Below are 22,502 nucleotides of genomic sequence, written 5' to 3'. Positions count from 1 at the left end.
CTTTCCCCCGGTCCACCATGTCATACTATTTTTCTTTCACTTCCTGTTCCTAAGATCAAATTCTAGTCAGCCTTTACCAGTTTTCATCTGCCTTAACTATCCAAATCATCTAATCATACATTATACATTCCTTTAATATCTTTATAATCTTCAGAACTAATTGGCATATAATCTTGTCATACCATGATGGATGTTTGCTTCATGCCTAGCTTGGCTACGATAATGCATTCACTACATTGTTCATTATAGCTTACCCACAGCATTATTTTCTTATTCATTGTTGGGCCTACTCCTGCATGAGCCCTATTTGATTTTATTTTGATTTCCATGTACTGACCTGACGTGAGCTAAAGTCCTGTTCTTCCTCCCAATGCACTTCATTAATTCCCATGATATCTAACTTCAATCTATCCATTTCCCTCTTTAAATCTTCTAACCTACCGACCTGATTAAGGGATAACATTCACGTCACAATCCACAAATTACCAGTTTTCCTTTCCTGATGACAACCTCATCTAGAGTAGTCCCCTCCGGAATATTTTACCCGAGAGTTTGCCATCACCACCTTAAGCCGCACAGTAGAGATGCATGCTTTGGGATGTGGAGTGGAGGAGGTGAGGAGGATTATTACATGGCTGTAGTTTTTCTTTGCTTTCAGCCATTCACAGAACCGGCACAGCAAGTTCATGTTCACTAATGTTACAAGACCACATCAGTCAATCATCCTGATTGTTGGCTATGGAGGAACAATGGGTTAGTCTGTGCTCTTCACAGATACCCCTCCACTGTGGATGGAACTACTGTACAGCAATATGAGTTGTTGAAGCGTGCCGGCATGCCAGCCACCCCACCTTGACAAGGTCCATGGTTCATGGAGGAACACTGTCACATTATCTTTTTGTATATAAAATAATGATTTTTCCTTACCTTTACCATATTACCTTTATGTGACAATAAATATGTAAGCCTCAGACACCACTTACCATGTCCTTAAGAGGTGGCTTGCGGGCCTAAGCTACACAGATAACTGTGCCTCTGGTACAACTACATCAGAAGGGTGTCTGTTGGGAGGTCAGCCTCCTTTTCAGAAGTTGCAGAGGTGACAGCCAGGATTGCTGGCTGATCTAACTTTAAACATTAACCAATATGGTCTTCTTATGTTTGTACTGCAGCACGACTGAAAACATGGGGGAATTTGTGCCGTTATGTTTCCCCAAAGACATGCAGCTCTACTGTATTGTTCAAAAATGACATCATCATCTTGGGCGAAATATCACACAGTTCTATATTGGAAAATGTCATCAGATGAAACAAATCTGGTGTTATATGAGTGAAAATGCGGAATGTTAAGATGCCTTTACAGAGTAGGTGTTTATAAAATTTAAAAAAAGAAATCAATAGGCTGAAGTTTGATATAATGAGGCTTTGTGAAGAGCAGTGGCAGGAAGAACAGGATTTTTGGTCCAGTGAGAACAAGGTTACGAACACAAAACCAAATAGAGTTAATGCAAAAGTAGGACTAGTAATGAATAAGAAAATATTAACACACGTGAATTACTATGAACTGCACAGTGAACTTATCTTAGCAGAGATAGACACAATATCACGAGACACAACAATAATATAAATATATATACCCACTAGCTCCACAGACAATAAGAAGATTGAGAGTATGTGTGATGGGGAAAAAAGAAATTATCCAGTTTGTTACAGGAGGCAAAAATTTAATTATTATGGGGGACTGGAATTCAACAGTAGAAAAAGAAAGAGAAGGAAATATAGTACAGTAGGTCAACACAGACTGTGTGGAGAGGGGCGCGGGGGCTGGAAGATGTCTGGTAGAATTCTGAACAAAGCACAATTTAATCAGTGTAGACACTTTGTTTAAGAATAATGAAAGAAGACTGTACAAACAGAAGATACCTGGAGCCAATTCTGGTCTCATACAGATCTTATAATGGTAAGATGAGATTTTGAAACCAGATATTTGAACCGAAAAATCTTTCTGGGAACAGATGTGAACTCTGGCCACAATTTATAGGTTATGAACTGCAGATTAATTAAGAAAACACAGAAAAGTAGGAAATTAAGGAGATGAGACCAGGGTAAATCAGTGTAGAGTGTTCCAAAGGGAGCATTAGGCAAATACTGAGCGAAACTTTGGAAAGGAATAAATTTGGAGACACATGTGCACATGTGTAGGTTTGAAAGATGAAACAATGAGATCAGCAGAGGAAAACTAGGAAAAAGGCACAGCTCAACAGAAATCCTGAACAAGGTACAGCTCAACAGAAATCCTGAACAAGGTACAGCTCAACAGAAATCCTGAACAAGGCACAGCTCAACAGAAATCCTGAAAAAGGCACAGCTCAACAGAAATCCTGAACAAGGCAAAGCTCAACAGAAATCCTGAAAAAGGCACAGCTCAACAGAAATCCTGAAAAAGGCACAGCTCAACAGAAATCCTGAAAAAGGCACAGCTCAACAGAAATCCTGAAAAAGGCACAGCTCAACAGAAATCCTGAAAAAGGCACAGCTCAACAGAAATCCTTTCATAACACTTAGATATTGAATTTAATTGACAAAAACAAACCATAAAAATGTAGCAAAAGAAACAGAAAGAAAAGATTAAAAAAGGGAACAGATTAACACAAACTGCTGAATGGCTAAACAGTAATGGCTACAAGAGAAATGAAAGCTATTTAAGTGCACATGACTAAAAGAAAGATAAAATATGTGAGCTCTCTCAGGTTAACTTGGAGTGTTTGATTAATGGTGCTTCCAGGTGTTCTGGTGAGTTGTTGTTTCCATTTTATGCACAATATTTCAACAAGCACCCCAGCCACCTTCTTCAAGTGCTACAAGTTTTGCTGTTATATCGAGATGAACAAGCTGCACCTATGTGCGCCAAAATCAAACATCCCATAAACACACCAACAGCGAATAGGATTATGTGCTGTGCAAACCCAATGTTAGTCTGAGACAGAATTTATGGCACCCAACAAGTACTAGTCATCTTTAAAAAGAGGTCCTTCAGCTCTGTCTTTACATATCTGCTACACTCTGCAGAATCTTCAGAATGGGTTGACAATGTACCATGGTCACAAACAAAACCATTGCAGTTGAAAATGTTTGCACGCCAGGAAGCGAAATTTGATCACTTGCATGAAAAGCCAAGACAAGATGAAGGGAGCCACACTGTAATTAATCTCACCGACAGATATCTGTATGAGGATACAGTTAAGATCCTTGCTAAATGGCTAAATTTTGTTCCCACTCCGAAAATGCTACCAGTAACAGATTACACATCAGCACCATGGAGCATGGAACTGTTGAAGTCTTTCCCACCAGGAGCAGCAGAAGAGGTTCACTGCAAAACCTATAGAGCACTTACTGAGAAAGGAAACTCCCCATATCACCCACTCAGGTTTAGTGGTAACAGGAACCAGTGGATAGCCCATCAATAACTGAACACAGATCAAACATGAAAACAGGAAGGTGTGCTGACCTGTGAAAAAAGCAGCAAAATCGGAACAGTAAACAGTCCAAGCTCAAGATGTGGAACATCGAATGCATTTAAATAACTGTGGCGTTGTGGTTATCTGTTCACGGTGTTGGACTGTAGATAGGGAGATCCATGTTCAAATCTCCCCTGTGCTCTGTATTCCCCCCACCACCACCACCACCACCACCACAAAATTAAAATTATGACCTGTCCGTCCTGGCACTCACGAATCTGCTCACTGTATTCAAATTTATGTCTGTTTCATGGTGTAACGTCCACTTGCAACAGCAATGTGTAAAGAAGGGACCTCCAGATGTACATATCTCCTTTATGTTCTACACTTGCACTTCCTGTTTTCATGCCGTGTCTATGTTGAGTTTTTAATGAGCTACCCACTGGGCCATTTTATCACTAAATCTGAGGGGGAGTTTCCCTTGTGAGGTCCCACAGCTAAGATCCAGTATCTCCAAGGAAGAAAGTGAAACAGTGAGAAATCTGTGACAGGACAAGGAACTGTAGTTCTGTTAGCCGACAAGGGCAACACTATGGTCCTAATGTAATGTATGGACTACAATAAGATGATTTATCTTTTGAATGACATTGCTTGCAGACAGACAGATGCCAATCATAAGAATAAAATCAAGAGGAAAATGATGAAACTTCTCAATGAGTCAGGTTTGCCATTTAACATTGTTAAGGGTCATAGAACACAAGTGCTGATGCAATCATGACTATATGGCCTAAGATACAAAAGGAATGAATTCTTTTAAGAATCCATAGTAAGTAATATTGGTGCGGCTGATAAAATAAATCGCATTCTCAGCAGAAGTGCTAACACCACATTCGCAACTCCAGTTGACTGGGGATCCAGGATATGGAATTTGGTCAGTTTCGATATAATCTCCCTCTATACAAGATTCCCATTTCCTGATTCCTTGAAACTAATTGCAGAGAAGACTGACAATTGTTTCATAGAACTTTCTTGACACATTATGACATTAACTTATTTCTTGTCCAACAGAAAGTATTATGATCAAACCGACACCGTGGTACTGGCCAGTCCATAATCGCTTGTCATAATGAACCTCTACACAGAACACTTTGAAGCAAAGGTACTACAATTTGCAAAGTTGAAACCAACATATTTCTTTTGGTACGTGGGTGACACATTTGTAGTGCGGCTACATAGAGCGGAAAAACTTTAAGAGTTCCTGGAATTTTAACTTCTGTCCCTCACATTATACAATTCATGACAGAACTTAAAAAAGCACACCAGTTATCTTTCCTCAATGTGTTAGTTGAGAAAAGAATGTATGGATCCTGGGGTCACAGTGTACATACATGATCCAGCATAATGAATAGTAGGTTACAGAAAGGACAAAACATCAAAACAAACTGATAAATTCATTGAAAAACACATTGAAAACAAAAAAACAAAAAATATATACACTATTACATATCATTTACCGTATGCCCTTTTCTTGGTTTTGAATATAACACCTTACAGATGACCATGCATTTCTCCAAGTAGCACACGAAAGTTTCCATCACTCAATTCAGCATGTTCAATGGGATCTCCTCTGCAACTATACGAATGCTTTCCTCGAGTTCAGTCACACTGTAAGGACATGTAGCAAACACGCGAGTCCTCAAGTATTCTCACAAGAACTTGTCAGAGTAAGTCAAATTGGGTGCCCATGCAGGCCAACAAATGTCTCCAAATTGGAAACCAATCAACCAGGAAAATAACGCCACAAGACATTCATTGACTGGTGGGGCAGATGAGCTGTTGCACTGCCCTGTTAAAAGAATCATGTTGCTGTTGTTCAACCTTGGAAAGAGGAAGTTATTTAACATTTGGATACAATGATCACTAATAACCCTAACTGTATGACCATGAAGGTCCTCAAAATAACAAGGATCAATGATGCCAAACAATGCCGTGCTGCAGCACACAGTCGCATATTCTTAGTGAAGAGATTTATCATACAGCCAATAAGGGTTACTTTGGTTACATAGCTTCCTGTACCTTAATTCTGTTTATCTACACCACGGCTAGATGAAAATGGGACTCATCTGACATCAATGAGTTGTGCCACATCTGTGGCAAGGTGAGGGTTTGCTGGGCAACTTTACCTTGTCTGTTTAGTTCCTGTACAACCTGCAATTCATATGGATGGAAGTGCAGGTTCTTATTGAGGATGCATTGCAAGGAATGATCTGGCATTGTTACCACCAAGGTGTCTCTGGCAGCAGAATGCTGAGGACTTTGGATGAGTGGTTGATACCCCTCCTCTACTCGCTGCACTGTCAGCTGTGTCCTTCATTGCCCCCGACTTTTTCTTTGCACAAGATCCATTATTCATGAATTTTTGTATCCAACACACAATTGTCTGATGATCAGGGACTTTCTCATGTTGTCTCAACTTGAAGCGGCAATGAAAGAGTCACTGAATTGTGATGTGAGGCTTATTAGTTTTTGGAATACGCCTCCAAGGAGAATGCTCCATGCCGTGATCGCCACAAGGTCATAATTACAAATAGCTGTCCATTTTCAATGCAGCCCCCACATCAGCAGTTTGCACAAATGCAACAGCGACACCACACTATGTAAATTGAATCCTAATATTCATTCTGGTGGACCCCATAGAAAACCTACATCCTCTGACCTCTCACCTCCGTACCACAAGCCTTCATCATTCATCACAAAAAATTTGGTGCTAAGGGCTGGTCCATAGAGCTCTACCACTTCCAAAAAGGAAAGCCTCACTGAAGAATTACAACACCAGTCAACAGTGTTATAAAGGACTGGGTGCTAAGATTGTCAAATTGAAAGGGCACTGCAGTCTAAATCAAGAACATCGGGAAAAGAGGTCGAGACAGAGACAGAGGAAGGGGGGCCACAAATCACTTACCTACCCTATGCAAGCCCAATGTCCAGAAAGATTAGTAGACTCCTATGGAAACTTGAAATCCACTGTGTATTGCTCCCTTCTGTTTAGACAGAAGGTTTTCTTTGCAATGTTAAAGGAAGTTTAGGTCTCCAAAAGCTGGGTGTGTACCACATTCCATGCACAAGTGGATTGTCCTACATGGGGTGGAAAATCTGAACAATTAATACAAACAGTAATCTTTATCTTTCACACAGGAAACCAAGAATCGAGTAAAAAAACTGAGACAATATTCCAAAGGTGTATACACTATTATGACTGAGTTATCACACAGACAAATTCAAAATTTTAATCTGTCAATGCCTCACTGATGGTTTATAAACTCCACATAAGTCGTTCTGTAGTCATTAGCACACCTAGACTAAGGACACTGTGGAAAAATGCTTACCCACAAGCCAGTGACTTATTGCTTGTATGAATCTTCTAGCCGGCAGCATACAATATGTTATAACTGCATTCTTTATCTTTTGTGATACCGATACAGGAGAATACCCTACTGTTTTGTCCCTTTCACAGACTCAGACTCAAGCCAAACAAGACAAGACAAGACAAGACAAAACAAAACAAACATCATATACTCACCTACAGAATGACCATGTCGAATGCGCCACATATGAATATCTAGGTGAGGATCATGTCCTCGTCTCAGCTCCATTCGTTGTTGCAGAGCCAACAACTGTGAACGCATGCACTCGTAGCTGGCCAATTGTATAGCTTGCAGCCAAGCATCTCTCTCTCCCTGAGAATACGCTGCTAGATGCTGACTCAGACCACCGTCAAACACTGCAATAAAAATGAATGCAGAGTATAAGAAATCAAAAAGTCGACTAAGAAAAACTAAATATTACAAGGAGAGAGAATGGTTAGCCATGATTTACCTTCAATAAGTGAAATTATTAGTACTGCTGATATAATCACGTAATGTAGAAAATATTAATTTCAAAACCTTCTCTGTTCCTTCTTCACACACACACACACACACACACACACACACACACACACACACACACACACCTCAGACCTCAGATAAGGGTGATGGATTATCCTCACTGTTTTTCTATGTAGCCATCAATTACTTTGTGAAGATTTAGGAACAGGAAAATCCACTGAAAGTAAAACCTGGAATAAAGCCCTGAATAAGAAAAACTGCAAGAAAACTGAGATTATGCCCATGAAACACCAGTGTAGAAACAATTCTCCATAAATAGTAAAAAAAAAAAAAAACAAACATTGCACTGCAATTTAAATGTGTTTTTGTTGTGGTCTCTCCATACTAATCTATCCTTGCAAGCCTCTTCATCTACGAATAACTACTGCAGCCTGCATCTATTTATTATATTCAAGCCTTCATCTTCCTCTACAATTTAACCCCCCACCCACCCACTTTCTTCCATTACCAAACTGATACTTCTTGATGCTTCAGTATATGTCATATCAATTGATCCCTCCTTAAGTCAAATTGTGCCATAAATTACTTTTTTTCTCTCATATTTGATTCAGAACCTAGTTAAAAGATATACCCATCTGATCTTTGGCATACTTCTGTAGGTCCAAATTTCAAAATAATCTATGCTCTTCTGCGTAAAGTGTCGATTGTCATTTGACTTTAGTGCAATGAAATACTCCATACAAATACCTCCAGAAAAGACTTCCTAATATTTAAATTTATGTTCTATGTTAACAAACTTCTCTTTTCTGCATTGCAATTATTACTGTATTCCCAAAGCTTGAAAGTATTTTGTGTATCATATATCTTGCACACCAGTTGGATGTTCTTTCATAGCTGGCTTTCTCAATGACCTCAATAGATCTGAGAGAATGTTGTCTACTAAAGAGACCTTATTTTGGGTTAGGCCTTTGACTGCTCTGTCAAATTCCCCTCAAAATACCACATATTCATCTACGTTCGTTTCCCTTTCTATAATACTGACTTAAAAGTTCATTTCCCTTTTATTGCCCTTCTTCCAACTTTAAGCTTTCACTTCTTAGCTTAGTGCTGGCTTGGCATCTGAGCTCTTGACATTCATACAGTTACCGTAAAGCAGGGTGACTTTGAACGGCGAGACGACTTACAACAGCAATTTAGCGTCTTTTTTTAAAATAAATGCTGCACTCTAGTGTGTAAATATGGAACTGAGGCCAGAGTTGTTAAATATTGCCAATAACTGATACTCTCAGATGATATGACAGTCGATATGAAATAACATTGTATACCAATGCCAGAAAATGAAATAATTTTCTGGAAATGTAAGTTCCTTCACAACTGCAAAAACAATTGCCTATTATTAGAAGCATTTTTGAGTTTATAATTTGAAACGAGTTTTTATGGACAAGGTTTACACTTGAATGGACGTGTACGGAAAGCATAAAATGTTAAATTTATTCTTTAGTGACATAAAAAAATAAGATATGAAGGCTTGTCTTTCAAGGGGTGACTTTGAACAGCACCTTCCCTATTCTTTGACACCTCAGCTCCATGGAAAACATGTTTTAGTGAAGTTTTTTTCAAAGAAAAGTGTGAATTTGTGTTGGACATATTATCACTGATGATGACATTACACTTATGAGGAAATGGCATTCCAAGATGGAATCAGATGGAGTTTTTTTGTCTGGCCTAATGTTTCCAATGTGTCAGATATTAAGAAAGACGACATTTGTAGGATTCTACCTGGTTCTAAGGTAGATAGAAGGGGAAGGCTTCATTTTGAGCTTCAATTTGATGTCTATGACATCTGTTAGAGTGGACATTCTTTTGTGGTAACTTCCTTTGCTGTAGTGTGTTCACAGATGCAATTCTTTAAAATGTGATAACTTTTTTTTCATTTCTTTTATTAAAGTCATACAGACTGATTTGAAAAGATTGTTTTTAAGTTTCTTATTTCATAACTAGCTCAGTACCCATTTCAATTACTAGAAACATTAACCGTAATCATATGAACAGTTTCAGGTGATTAAAGAAAACTCATAAAAATGCTCAAATTTTTCTAAATAAGTTACTTTCAAAACTATATTTATATACAAAATATTATGCTGTTTCATATGATAGTCATGTCATTTAACAGTAATTGACATGACTCCCACAGAATAGGCAAATGTTTCCATATTCAAAGTGACCCCAACCCATGGTGTGAAATTGAACAGCGAAAAATTTTAAAAAATAAAATAAAATAAACTATGCATGGGGGATAAAAATGTATAATCTGTTTTATAATATTCCGCAACACCTCTTGCAACTTCCCAAAAAGTTTCATGTCAATATCTTCAGAAGTTTCTATTGAATTTCCAAAAATGAATTTAAAATGTTCAAAGTCACCCCACTTTACAGTTCCTACAGTGTCGCATTTGTCACCTAACCATTCCTGCTTAGCAATTTTATACTTTCTGTAGGTCTCATTTCTTGAATGACTTTATTCCCTTTTGCCTGCTTAATTTGTTGCAATTTTTTACATTTTCCTTCTGTCAATTTAAATACTTGGGAGAAATCATCAGGCAATTTTTAATTCGGTCAACATAAAACAAGGAAAGGTTGTCAGTCAGTAAATATTAAGATTCAACTCTACAAAACTTTCACTTTCCCAAAGCTACTTACACTTTCAAAACTGTTCCAAATTTTTTTTTTTTTTTTAAGAAGAATAACTGATCAACTCCTCAACTTACATAAATAAAAAAAATAGTTTGATGACGTTTGAAGAAACTTCCCCAATGAACGCGTCTACAGAAATGTTGACCCAGTCACTAGTACAAAGGAAAAAAAAAGGTAGTAATTATATCACATCTTTCATCAGCTGAAAATCAGGATCTTACAACAAGCAGTGATTAGGAAACTTGGAAAGGAGATGGGAAGACAACATATCTACAAAGTCCAAAAATATCTCAAAGTAGCTCAACCCAAGATAGCAGATACAGAAAGCAAAGAGGAAATTAACATATTCTTTAGGAAGCAAAAATTTTTGGTGGAAATGACAGACACAAAGTCTATAGAGTCTGCAGATGAACTGAGAAAATGACTATTGGAACAAATGAAAATGTACTGTGCTGGTTACAATAACCCGACAGTACAGCCTTCAGAGAAAAAGTTACTGCGGAAAGACTTAATTAGTACACTGGACTATGAAAGAAAATTCTTATTTTTGTGTCTCTGTCCTTCAAAGTGTTAATTTGTGTGGTGTATTCATTTTAGTACACACTCCTGTTGTTGGAAGTGATTATCTCCCACATTATCTCCTCTCTCATATTGGATAATTCTCAGACACAGGCACAACTCCTTTGTTAAGTTTTTAGAAGTTTTTTAGCACAGTAGATATGACTCACTCAGAAAGGTCAGTATGTGCAGCCCATGCTGCAAAAGGTAAAGAACCATAATTGTAGGACTCTCATAGCAGTAAAATCTTTTCTTTTGTCAACAGGATTCATTATAATAATAACACCACCTTGTTATACATGGAGAGATTTAAAAGTTCTTTACCTATAACTTTCTCAGAAAATATGCTTATCACACGTGCATTACGAGCGCACACTGATGACTTCTTCCTCCTCACACATTTAATATCGACAGTGGTGTTACGTGCTGATAGGAACAAGAAGACGGTGTGAGGGTTAATGTGTTTCTCCTAAAATATAATGTAACCTCTCATTGACGCTAATAAGGGAAGTACAATACAATGACACAACATTTTTCAGTGATGCTTTTTTCAGGCCATTTCAGTAAGCCCAATAAAGTTACTTACATTATGTCAGCAGTGGGTAGCAGTGATTTCAAAGAAATAGCAGGGGATTTACATGGGGCTTGCCTTTCATGACTGAACAGTTGTTTTGGAACAATTAGAAGTTGGGGAGTGGCTATGGCCAAGAGTACATCAGTTTTGTTGTTTCCTTCAGTAAGTGTTAACTTACTTAGATGATGATGTTACTTTGACATGGATAATACAGAATCTTTTGTAGCTGCTGGATATAAAAATAAATCTTCACTTTCAATGGCAAATACTTCATACCTCAGAAAGTTGTCATACTACAACAATAAAAAGGTTCTTTATCTTCTGTGAGAGCATATAACACAGTCAACATTGAGACACAACATTGTGAAGTGGAAAGAGCATTTTTTAATACACTAATGTAATACAGATAGTACATTCAAGAAGTACCATATGCACAACAACCAACGTTCCAAGTGATTAAGGTAAGGTGATATACTTTACTGCTACATCAGTAATATGTGCAAGAATGAAAAGTCAAAGTTGTGAGTGTCAAAGAATAGTAACAAAGTGAGGTGGATCCCTAGTTTTGAAGCACTGCAAAGTTGTGATTAATAAGTATAGTTAAAAGTGAATTCTTCATGCAGATTATTACATATTAAAGAATATTTGTATGGAATACAGTGATGCTGAACACTCAGTATAAATTGTTCCCTAGGACTTGATATACTTTCACTACAATATGGGTATTACTTTCACACAACCATTATATTGACTCACTTAACAGATGTACAGAAAGAAAGTAATCAAAGCTTAGGGTGGTATTGTACATGATTACAAGAATTTGATTAGAGACGTTGACTCAGCAGCTCTTTAAATGTGCCTCGGCACCTTTAACCTGATAACCTGTAATACATTCCTGATAACATTGCATAAGAAAGATGCAGTTTACACGTGATGAAGTTTGTCTTAAAAACCTAACTATTTGGCACCCTACTCTCAGCACTACCTTTTGAATAAGACTGGTAATGACCTCTCCCATGGATCTTGTAATCCTATGAGATGTATCAATGGGAGACACCACACTGTCAATAAATCTCATTACACACACGCTCGGTGGGATTACTGCAAGCTACGAAAAAGACAGCAGCTCTGGCCACAGGGTGATGGCCCATCAACCGAGCAATTTAATGTGAAGCAGCCTCAGGTTGATGCTCACTTCTGTTTGGTAGCTATTACATTCCTCTCCACAGCTGACTGAAGTATTGATGACGATTCAGCACTAGGGTAGTTACTCTTTGGATTGATAGTATTACAACAGGGGCTGCTTGGGGTCTGAATATAGTAACTTCTGTCTACCCCTATTAACCCTTTGACTGCTATGTGCAACACTGGCGCTCACACCTCGTTTGCTGCATTGTTGTGCCGCTCGTCGTGCGCTGTGCTTCTGGCACACTCACCACGCGCAAAGCTTACAACACACTCGCTGATTTTCAGCCTTCTATTTTTTTCTGGTCTTTGGAAGAATTGGAGATATTTATTTACAATATTTACACTTCATTTTCTTGGGTGGTGCATTTTTATCATACGAGGTGCATTCAAGTTCTAAGGCCTCCGATTTTTTTTCTAATTAACTACTCACCAGAAATCGATGAAACTGGCGTTACTTCTTGACGTAATCGCCCTGCAGATGTACACATTTTTCACAACGCTGACGCCATGATTCCATGGCAGCGGCGAAGGCTTCTTTAGGTGTCTGTTTTGACCACTGGAAAATCACTGAGGCAATAGCAGCACGACTGGTGAATGTGCGGCCACGGAGAGTGTCTTTTATTGTTGGAAAAAGCCAACAGTGACTAGGAGCCAGGTCAGGTGAGTAGGGAGCATGAGGAATCACTTCAAAGTTGTTATCACGAAGAAACTGTTGCGTAACGTTAGCTCGATGTGCGGGTGCGTTGTCTTGGTGAAACAGCACACGCGCAGACCTTCCCGGACGTTTTTGTTGCAATGCAGGAAGGAATTTGTTCTTCAAAACATTTTCGTAGGATGCACCTGTTACCATAGTGCCCTTTGGAACGCAATGGATAAGGATTACGCCCTCGCTGTCCCAGAACATGGACACCATCATTTTTTCAGCACTGGCGGTTACCCGAAATTTTTTTGGTGGCGGTGAATCTGTGTGCTTCCATTGAGCTGACTGGCGCTTTGTTTCTGGATTGAAAAATGGCATCCGTGTCTCATCCATCGTCACAACCGACGAAAAAAAAGTCCCATTCATGCTGTCATTGCACGTCAACATTGCTTGGCAACATGTCACACGGGCAGCCATGTGGTCATCCGTCAGCATTTGTGGCACCCACCTGGATGACACTGTTCGCATTTTCAGGTCGTCATGCAGGATTGTGTGCACAGAACCCACAGAAATGCCAACTCTGGAGCCGATCTGTTCAACAGTCATTCTGCGACCCCCCAAACAATTCTCTCCACTTTCTCAATCATGTCGTCAGACCAGCTTGTGCGAGCCCGAGGTTGTTTCGGTTTGTTGTCACACGATGTTCTGCCTTCATTAAACTGTCGCACCCACGAACGCACTTTCAGCACATCCATAACTCCATCACCACATGTCTCCTTCAACTGTCGATGAATTTCAATTGGTTTCACACCACGCAAACTCAGAAAACGAATGATTGCACGCTGTTCAACTAAGGAAAACGTTGCCATTTTAAGTATTTAAAATGGTCTGCATTCTCGCCGCTGGCGGTAAAATTCCATCTGCCGTACGGTGCTGCCATCTCTGGGACGTATTGACAATGAACACGGCCTCATTTTAAAACAATCCACATGTTTCTACATGTTTCTATCTCTTTCCAGTCCGGAGAAAAAAAATCGGATGCCTTAGAACTTGAACGCACCTCTTAATGTATATAAAAATAAAGATGTTTGCAATGGTGATACACTTCTACATTCTCTCAAAACTAGGTTTAACAGTTTTTTATTGCTAATTTGTTTGTGAAAAGTTTTGAAGCACTGATAAGCACAAAGAGTTGCATTGCATTTCTTACAGCACAACTTAGTCTGTTTCCCAACACCATTTCGAGCACAGACCATGCATGTCTTTTACTTTTCCCACTGATCTGATAAATGTGTCGACACGTTTAGTCTTGTAGGGTACTCTTGACATTTAGCATCACCTGCTCTCTTGCGATCTACGTAAAAAGTTGCAAAACTTTCTCTAATTACACTGAGATGAAACTTTTAGTACTTCACTTTCCGGTATAAGCAAAAGGCAGTGAACACTGCCAGGTCCAAAACATGGAAAAACAATTTCCTGTACCACTTAGATGACTTCCGCATATTTTCCACTGTTTTTATTAGCATGTCGCTTCAGTTGACTAGTCCCATTGACTTATTGTAATCTATTACCACACATGGTTTCATTTTCGGATCATCACTCTTCCGATCTCTTTCTGAAGTTGGATGCATTTCACCTTTGTGGTACATTGATAGCTTCCAGACTTCCTTCTTGTTATGCCACTTCAGGGCGATTAGCTTTCCTGATTCTGAAGACTGGAAAGTTATTTCTCCTTTCTTCCGTTTCTCCTCCATTACTCGCATTTCCTTCCGTGTTCGCCTAACTGTACCACATGAGTTTGGAGCTCTATCATACAACCAACAACAGATCTGGGTTGGTATACCAATTGCCGACAAACAGTGTATGTCCTTTCTCCAGGTAAGGTTGGAGTAATTTGGCTACTGTATTTCTAGACCCTCCCATACCATGATTATCACTGTCTGTCTGTGTGCCAACATAAACGATAAAATCCAGTACATAATTTGTCTCGCAATCACGAATTACGAGAATTTTAATTCCAAACCTACTTCTCTTTGCTGGAATATATTGCTTTACTTTCAGACGTCCTTTGAACAGCATCAGAGATTTGTCTATAGAGAGTTTCTCATAAGGATAGAAAGTTTCCTTGAATATTTTCCGAAAATGTTCTATAATAGGCTGAATTTTTGACAAGTAATCCCCATTTAGGGACAAAGTGTTGCAGTAAATTCAACAGCAAAGGATCTGTAGACCAATATTAACTCAGTTTTACCTTTTTCACTCCAGCCATCAGAAAGGAAGACACTGTAAAAACATACATTTCTGACACGTCTGTGTCACTCCACTTTTTTTATTCTAGAATTTGTCTTTGGTTTGCAACTGGCTGATCAATACATATAATACTTATTTGTTTCCTGGCAAATCATTTCAACAATGCCTGTATTTACAAAAAGTCTAAAGAAAGAGAGGCAGCTCTCACTTTCACTGTGCTTCTTTGGATTTATGTTTTCACAACTCCCTTTGTTTTCTGTCATCCTTGTGGGTCGCTTTGCGTCTTTATTTGAAGATGATGAGCACTGAATTGAAGTACCTGTAGTGGACTTCCTCTCGATGTCATAGGCTTTGCACTAGTAATTACACATGGAGATGAATGAAAATCAAAAACATCTGTAGATTGTAAACTATTTGTAAGAGAATCTTCTTCATCTGAACCTCCGTCTATTAGTGAGCACAGCGATTCTTCAGAGTCACTCTCCATCTCCATCAACATCTGTATTATCTCTTCGAAGGTGGGGAGCTTTTTACATTCCATCAAATTCCATAACTTCACTACACAAACACAAGCGAATAATAGGCAACTGATGTTTGAACCAAGAATAGAGTCTCACAGAAAGGCACAAAACTACAGTTCACCAAAAATCTCAGTAGCATTATCTGTTGTGTCTAAAGCAAATCATTCGTACAAGAGCTGTGAGGGCCTGCCAAAAGTGCTGACATCAACTTCAAATGTAGTCGTTTTCCGCATACTGAAACACCATCTGTTGCGGTTAGAGCAAACAATAAGATGTGGCGAGAGTCCGCTAGTAGCGCTGCAAACAAACAGACGTCTTATTCAAGTGAAGCTAAACAATACGCGAGCGAACATCTCGGAACTTCTACAGCAGTCGGCAGCACCTGGGGCACAGCAGCGCTGACCTGCTGTGGTAGTCAGCCGCACCCAGGGCACGGCGCACTCCGACTGCTGTAGCAGTCAGCTGCAGTCAAAGGGTTAAGTTGAACTTCAGCGGTTTGTGTTATCACTGGACCAAGCGATTGCTATTAGTCTCACCTATGAATAGTTTCCATCACTATAACTCAAGTTGTGTTAACTACCAATTTTCTTCATTTGTGGTCCAGAAAAATTGAGATGAACTATGTGTCATTTATTTTGCTTCAGTATATGCCACAAAGTGTTTAATAAATGGCTTTTGTGAGTTAAACTGGGGACAACAAAACTGATGAAAAGGAATTTCCAATGAAATCTGAGAGCACAGCTAACATGGTTGTGATATTTTTTTACTTTGGTAACAGCAGGTTAATCAATACAATGAGTTGGTTAAATGTCTGACCAGTTTGGTTCACCAGCAATCACAACCATTACCAGCTATTTGGGCTTTCCAGTCATGTATTAACACACAAGACGGCTGAGATTTTTACCACACAGAGTTAGCACTACATTTCCAATCAAACGACATTCAGTGCCCACAATGGCAGTGGGCTCTTTTGCTATTTGCCAACCCCCAGTCGTATTAACCTGAGCAGAAATTGATCCCAATGTTGTAAACTTCAGTGTTACTTCTTTCGGAGATTTATGCTTTGCTAACACAAAGGTTTTGTACTCAAATGCTTGTGGTTGCCGCTAAACTAAAAATTTTGCTACACTGTAAATCAGACACGCGCAGCTGTGCTTCACAGATCACATATCTTCAAGTTTTGAGTAGGAAGCACAAATTTATGTGTTCCTGTGTTTATTGTTTGCAGGAAGTTTAACTACGGACATTACAATTCCTCTTGCCACTACTACAAATCTATGAACAAAGACCTTTTGCCTGTCAGATTTTTGAAATTTCTCAAGCTGCCCATCAAACATTTTCCAATTGTCCATGATGGCCCTGAGAAGGATCAACAAAGTGCAACAGGACTTTTCTTCTGAGCCTAAGACGGTAAATGTGACCCATTCAGTGAGGGCCCGCTAGCTCCATTCTGCTCCACCTCATGTGGTCCATAGGTGCCCAACCCAATTTTTTTTTTTCGGTTACTGCCAAGTTTTTTTGACTAGTTTCACATTATATCTGCAGTGGGATTGCCGTCATTATGATGCCAAGTGCTGACAGTGTTTTAAGAGGGGACACAGTGGAAGAATATCAGAGTGCAACACACAGCCAGCTGGATTTTTCTATGACGCAGATCAACAACAATGCGGATAGTGCTTGTGCAGTGGCTTCTCGGAAAATACTATATATGCAGAAATCAGGAATGTATGTTATATTCTTATTTGACACGTGTGTGTGTGTGTGTGTGTGTGTGTGTGTGTGTGTGTGTGTAAAAGAGAGAGAGAGAGAGAGAGAGAGAGAGAGAGAGAGAGATATCAGCGTAATTTAGAACAGTTCATCCACTTTTGAACAAGGTGTACCCCAAATTTTAGGCTTATGGGCATCATAAAAATCCACTGTAAGGCCAAGCAAAGCTCTTTGTGAAGTAGAACCAAGTTAACAGGACACTGTCTTTCCTTATGTTAGTCAATTTGTCTGCAGAAAATATTTTTGGAATTGACACCAATTTGGCTTTTGGTTTTTCTATTCAGCATACTGTTAATACTACCCTGCCTTCAATGCCGTGTGAAAAACTTAAGACATCTTAGGTTTCCATTTTACCCAATTATTTCATACTGGTCTAAGTCCAGCCTTGAACTTTCCTCGCACACACTGTTTTAAAACTTTCCACAGTGCCACGTTTTTTAAATCCAGCCAGATTCCATTGGTCCTTAGTGAAACTGGAATTATACAGGTATGGAACAATAACAGGTGCTTTCACTTTGTTCCCTTTTGTCACTGGGTCTCTTCCTTAGTGGCCTGGGAGCACTTTAGCTCTGTGTGGTGACGTAAAACTTAACTGTCAATGTCCAAGCAGTAGGTGATTCCTATCACTACCCTGGTCCAACAGATCCTTTTCATATTAACTGGTGACATGTTCTTTCAAAAACTGAACTGAGGAAGACTTATTTCTAGCTTCTATTGGTGGAAGAGTTGAGAAAAATCTTGGGCCTGAATACTCCTTTTGGTCTTTACGAGTATAATAAGTTGCCGTTTGGCACTGCATGTGCAACTGCTATATTTTGTAGGGTTTTAGAGCAGTTGATAAAACACACTGTCTGGATAGCATCTCGGGTACAATTTTTTAAAATGTTCATTTTTTTTTTAATCTCAACTAATTTACCTAGGAAACATCTTTCATAAAGCTGGGTTACAGCCCACATGGGACTACATCAAGGAGATCGAAAACATGACAGTTCCCAAAGGACTTCCACATGCTTCTTGATAAGATTACCTATTGAGATCATTTTATACCTCAGGCAACTTCTACTGTCTACCTTTAGAATCAACTACGTCACAATGATGTTGGCTTCCAATGGTCTACAGCTTAACAGCAAGCATTTCAAACTCTGAAAACTCGCCTGCAGGCAGTCCATTTGACTATGTATCATCAGCCTAGGTTACACCAGTTTTGGCAACTGATGGCTTCCCTCGTGGCATCGGAACTGCCGTTTTCCATAAACTTCCTGACAGCTGCGAAAAGCATATAGTGTTCATTTCCTTACCTTAAATCAGGACCAAGGTCATTATTTGTAAATAGAGAGGAATAGCTGGCTATCATTTTCTGAGTACATAGATTTACAGAAATATGTTTCATTTGGTTACCCAACGACTAGCCTTTAATGTTTCTGTCTGAGCCCAAAGTTAGACCACCAAAATAAACATCTCACACTCTTCATTGCTGAGCTTTACACTTATCCAACGGCCAGTACTTCACGAATTATTGCCTTATCAACATCATGAAGCATATGTCTTCTCCAGAATTCCTATGAGTCAAGACTTGGAATCTGAGAGACAGGAAACTGAATGTTTTCAGGTTGCTTCCCACATCAAAAAGCCTTTGGAAAACTATCCAATAAATTCTAGCAATGTCACAGTGGCATCATGGCAGCATCCTGTAATGTAGGGCGTTTTCCAACATATACGAAGAGGATGGCCAGGCATCATGCAGCCTTAGCATCCCCAGGCCTCCACAGGTTCACCAAGGCACTGTGCTTCTGATGTTCAAGACTGCCGAATTGGGTGCTCCAGCTCGACCATCAGACCATCAGTCTAGGAGCCTCCCACATGCAACAGCTCTTTCACCATTATGTGTACTGGCCACGAATGGACTATGACATCACACAGATGTTGGATGATTGGTTGGCCTGTCAGATACACCAACCAGCATCTCCAAAAGTCTTATCCCCAATCGCTAGAATCCACTCAACCATGGTGCCATCTGCACGCAGAGTTTGCTGGATGTGTGCCCTCTTGTCTGGACATGTATCTCTGAGCAGACTCTGGATTGGATTTGGGGGACAATTTTGGAACAACAAGGTCATCAACTAGTTCTGGTTGTGGGCGTGTGGTCGTTGCTCCACAAGCATTGGAATCAGCTTTGGTTGCAGCATCCAGGCTAGACAAACTCACCATCCAAGAGGAGGAGGAGGAGATTAGTGTTTAATGTCCCGTCGACAACGAGGTCATTAGAGATGGAGCGCAAGCTCGGGTGAGGGAAGGATGGAGAAGGAAATCGGCCGTGCCCTTTCAAAGGAACCATCCCGGCATTTGCCTGCAGCGATTTAGGGAAATCACGGAAAACCTAAATCAGGATGGCCAGAGACGGGATTGAACCGTCATCCTCCCGAATGCGAGTCCAGTGTGCTAACCACTGCGCCACCTCGCTCGGTACCATCCAAAAAGCTACTGCAGTAGAGGCTACTCTGCACTGTGACCTCTAGCGTATTTCCATCTGGTTTCTCCATCTCCTCTGTGCCTAACACTGGAGGCTCTCATAGAGCTCAACCACATTCCACTGGTGGAGTCACCAGTGCTTCTGGCACTTAACCTCAGTAGCCACCCTGTTAGTTCACCTCCAGTCATGGGCCAGAGCATCAATGCCCCTGAAGTACCAGCTACCAGCTTGGACTTCATTTGGTACTAGCTTGCTGCTGCCAGGCAATCCTCCCACTGCATCAGGCAGATGTTTTTTCAGCACTGTGTGGTCATTAAAGGTGGGGGGGGAATATTGTAATCCTGCTAGATGTATTAACGGAGGGACATATTATTGATAAATCTGGTGGATTAACTGCACACAGTGAACAACAGAACATCACCAGTTGGTGCATCATGTAGGACATCAAACAAACATCTACTTTTAAATGCATTCAAGATTCCCTTCACCACACTACTAGTGAATATTCTAGACCATCCTCTCTTGTGGATACCGCCTTGTTGTAGCACTGACCATGCAGGTGAAGGGGCTTAGGTGTTCACAAGAAGCTGAAGGCTATGCCAGCTTTACTGCAACTGCTGGTGAGGTCTCCCATGTCAGACTGGTCTCAGCAGACAAATCACATGAGAAGTGCCCTACAATGCCCCATCTCTTGCATATCAACTTCCATAGTCCTCCTCCAGTTCCCCCAGGTACCCAGCCCAAGGTGTGAATGCGATCCACGCCAAGAAGTGTGTGGTACAAGGGATGATGTCATTAATGAAACCTTAGGGATATCGGGCAACCTCCCTGAGTAATAAGTCTTGTGCTGCTTGGTGGACTGTGGTGTCAACCAAATAAATCCCCAACTCTCATGTGACCAAAATGGAAAGCACAGAACAAAATAAAACAAAAACTGAGGGACATGATTAAACCTCAAACACCCAAAAATTGGGGTTGGAACCGATGGAAGCTATTTCCATAACTGGATTGGATGACAGACCAGTTCAAGAAGTAGAAATTGTCACTGAGAAGTTGGACCAGGTCATGATTAAATATTTTTCTGTGGTTTAGAAGAAAAAAAAAACTTCTCAAAGAACAAAAAGAAAAGAAAGGTAAAGAATGGCTCCCTAAATTCTAAATGGAGGGAATTCCTAAACACAAACAGAGGGACTTCCTAACATAAACAGAGGGAGAACTTGAATCTAAGACCTCCAAAAAACCAACTTTCCCAAAGTAAAGGGGATAAACAGACCCCTCCTACCTCTAAGACAGAGAACAAGGGGACAAGGAAGGAGTCTAATACTCATACTTCTCACAGTAATCGGATCCAGAAAAAGGCAAGGCAAGAAATGGGAAACCAGACTTATTGTAGTATCATATCAGTTTTCAGAATGTAGCTTAGCCAACATGGATATCCAGTGGTCAACACAACCTCACAGAAGGTGGAGTTCACTCTTTTCTTTGAGAAGACTGGGGAGGACTCAAGTCCAGGCCCAAATTCAGGAGGGTTGGTCTGGACAAAGGTGCTCTTATCTTTGCCTGTGATGGAATGGGAAGAGAGAACTGGCTTAGGAAAATGGTGTCCCAGATAGCTCACTGGAACGAGGCAAAGTTGCTGGTCAAGACAACAGCCCTGCTCTTCACGACTGCAAAGATATCAATTTGGCCACTGAAACTGGAAAGGATATAAGCAAGGGTAATGGAATGCAGGTGAATTAAAGCAGGCAGTGCTGCAGGAATTAGTTTAGGAATGAGACACAAAGTAATGGATGACTTTTGTTATTTGGACAAAGTAGAGAGGATATAGAATGTAGACTGCTAATGGCAAGAAAAAGCATTTCTGAATAGCAGAAATTCTGTTAACATCAAATATATATTTAGGTGTTAGAAGTCTTTTCTGGAGGTATTTGTCTGGAGTGTTGACACATATGGATCGTATTGGCACTCAACGGCGAGGTTATCAGTGGCCAACAATAAACAGTTTACACAAGAAGATAAATGTAGTGCTACAGAAGTATGCTGAAGATTAAATCAGTAGATTGTATAACTAAAGAGGAGGTATTGAATAGAATTGGGGAGAAAAGAAATTTGTATATAACTTGATTAAAAGAAGGGTTTGGTTAATAGGACACATTCTGAGACATCAAGGGATCACCAGTTTAGACTGAGGGAACTGAGAGATGAATACAGTAAACAGATTCTAAAGGATGTAGGTTGCAGTAGTTATTCCAAGATGAAGAGGCTTGCACAGAATAGAGTTGCTCGGAGGGCTGCATCAAATTAGTCTTAAAACTGCAGACAACAGCAACACATTGAAACCTATTAAAGATACTCCTCCAATGATTCTGCTCAAGAAAGTACAGATGCAGAACCAGAAGGTCTTGACAGAGAACTTTAAGATAATCAACCAAGAGACTGCATCTGATGGCCAAACCCTTGCAGTGGAAGTCAGTGAAAAATCCCTGAGAGCAATG

The 22,502-nt window shown here is 39.9% G+C and overlaps 1 protein-coding gene across 5 annotated transcripts in view; it reads right to left on the bottom strand.

The window, feature by feature from the left end:
- The window catches only part of LOC124613896 (inositol polyphosphate-4-phosphatase type I A), a 261,219-nt gene that overhangs the window by 170,159 nt on the left and 68,558 nt on the right, over window positions 1–22,502 (bottom strand). For all 5 annotated transcript variants that reach the window (XM_047142639.1, XM_047142641.1, XM_047142642.1 and 2 more), the window contains one exon: window positions 7,039–7,239. In XM_047142639.1, coding sequence (XP_046998595.1) covers window positions 7,039–7,239 — 201 coding nt within the window. The remainder of the gene's footprint in view (window positions 1–7,038; window positions 7,240–22,502) is intronic.

This window comes from Schistocerca americana, chromosome 4 (assembly GCF_021461395.2).
Source record: "Schistocerca americana isolate TAMUIC-IGC-003095 chromosome 4, iqSchAmer2.1, whole genome shotgun sequence".
In the NCBI taxonomy this organism is placed as follows: domain Eukaryota; kingdom Metazoa; phylum Arthropoda; class Insecta; order Orthoptera; family Acrididae; genus Schistocerca; species Schistocerca americana.
This window is presented reverse-complemented; position numbering and strand designations above follow the sequence as displayed.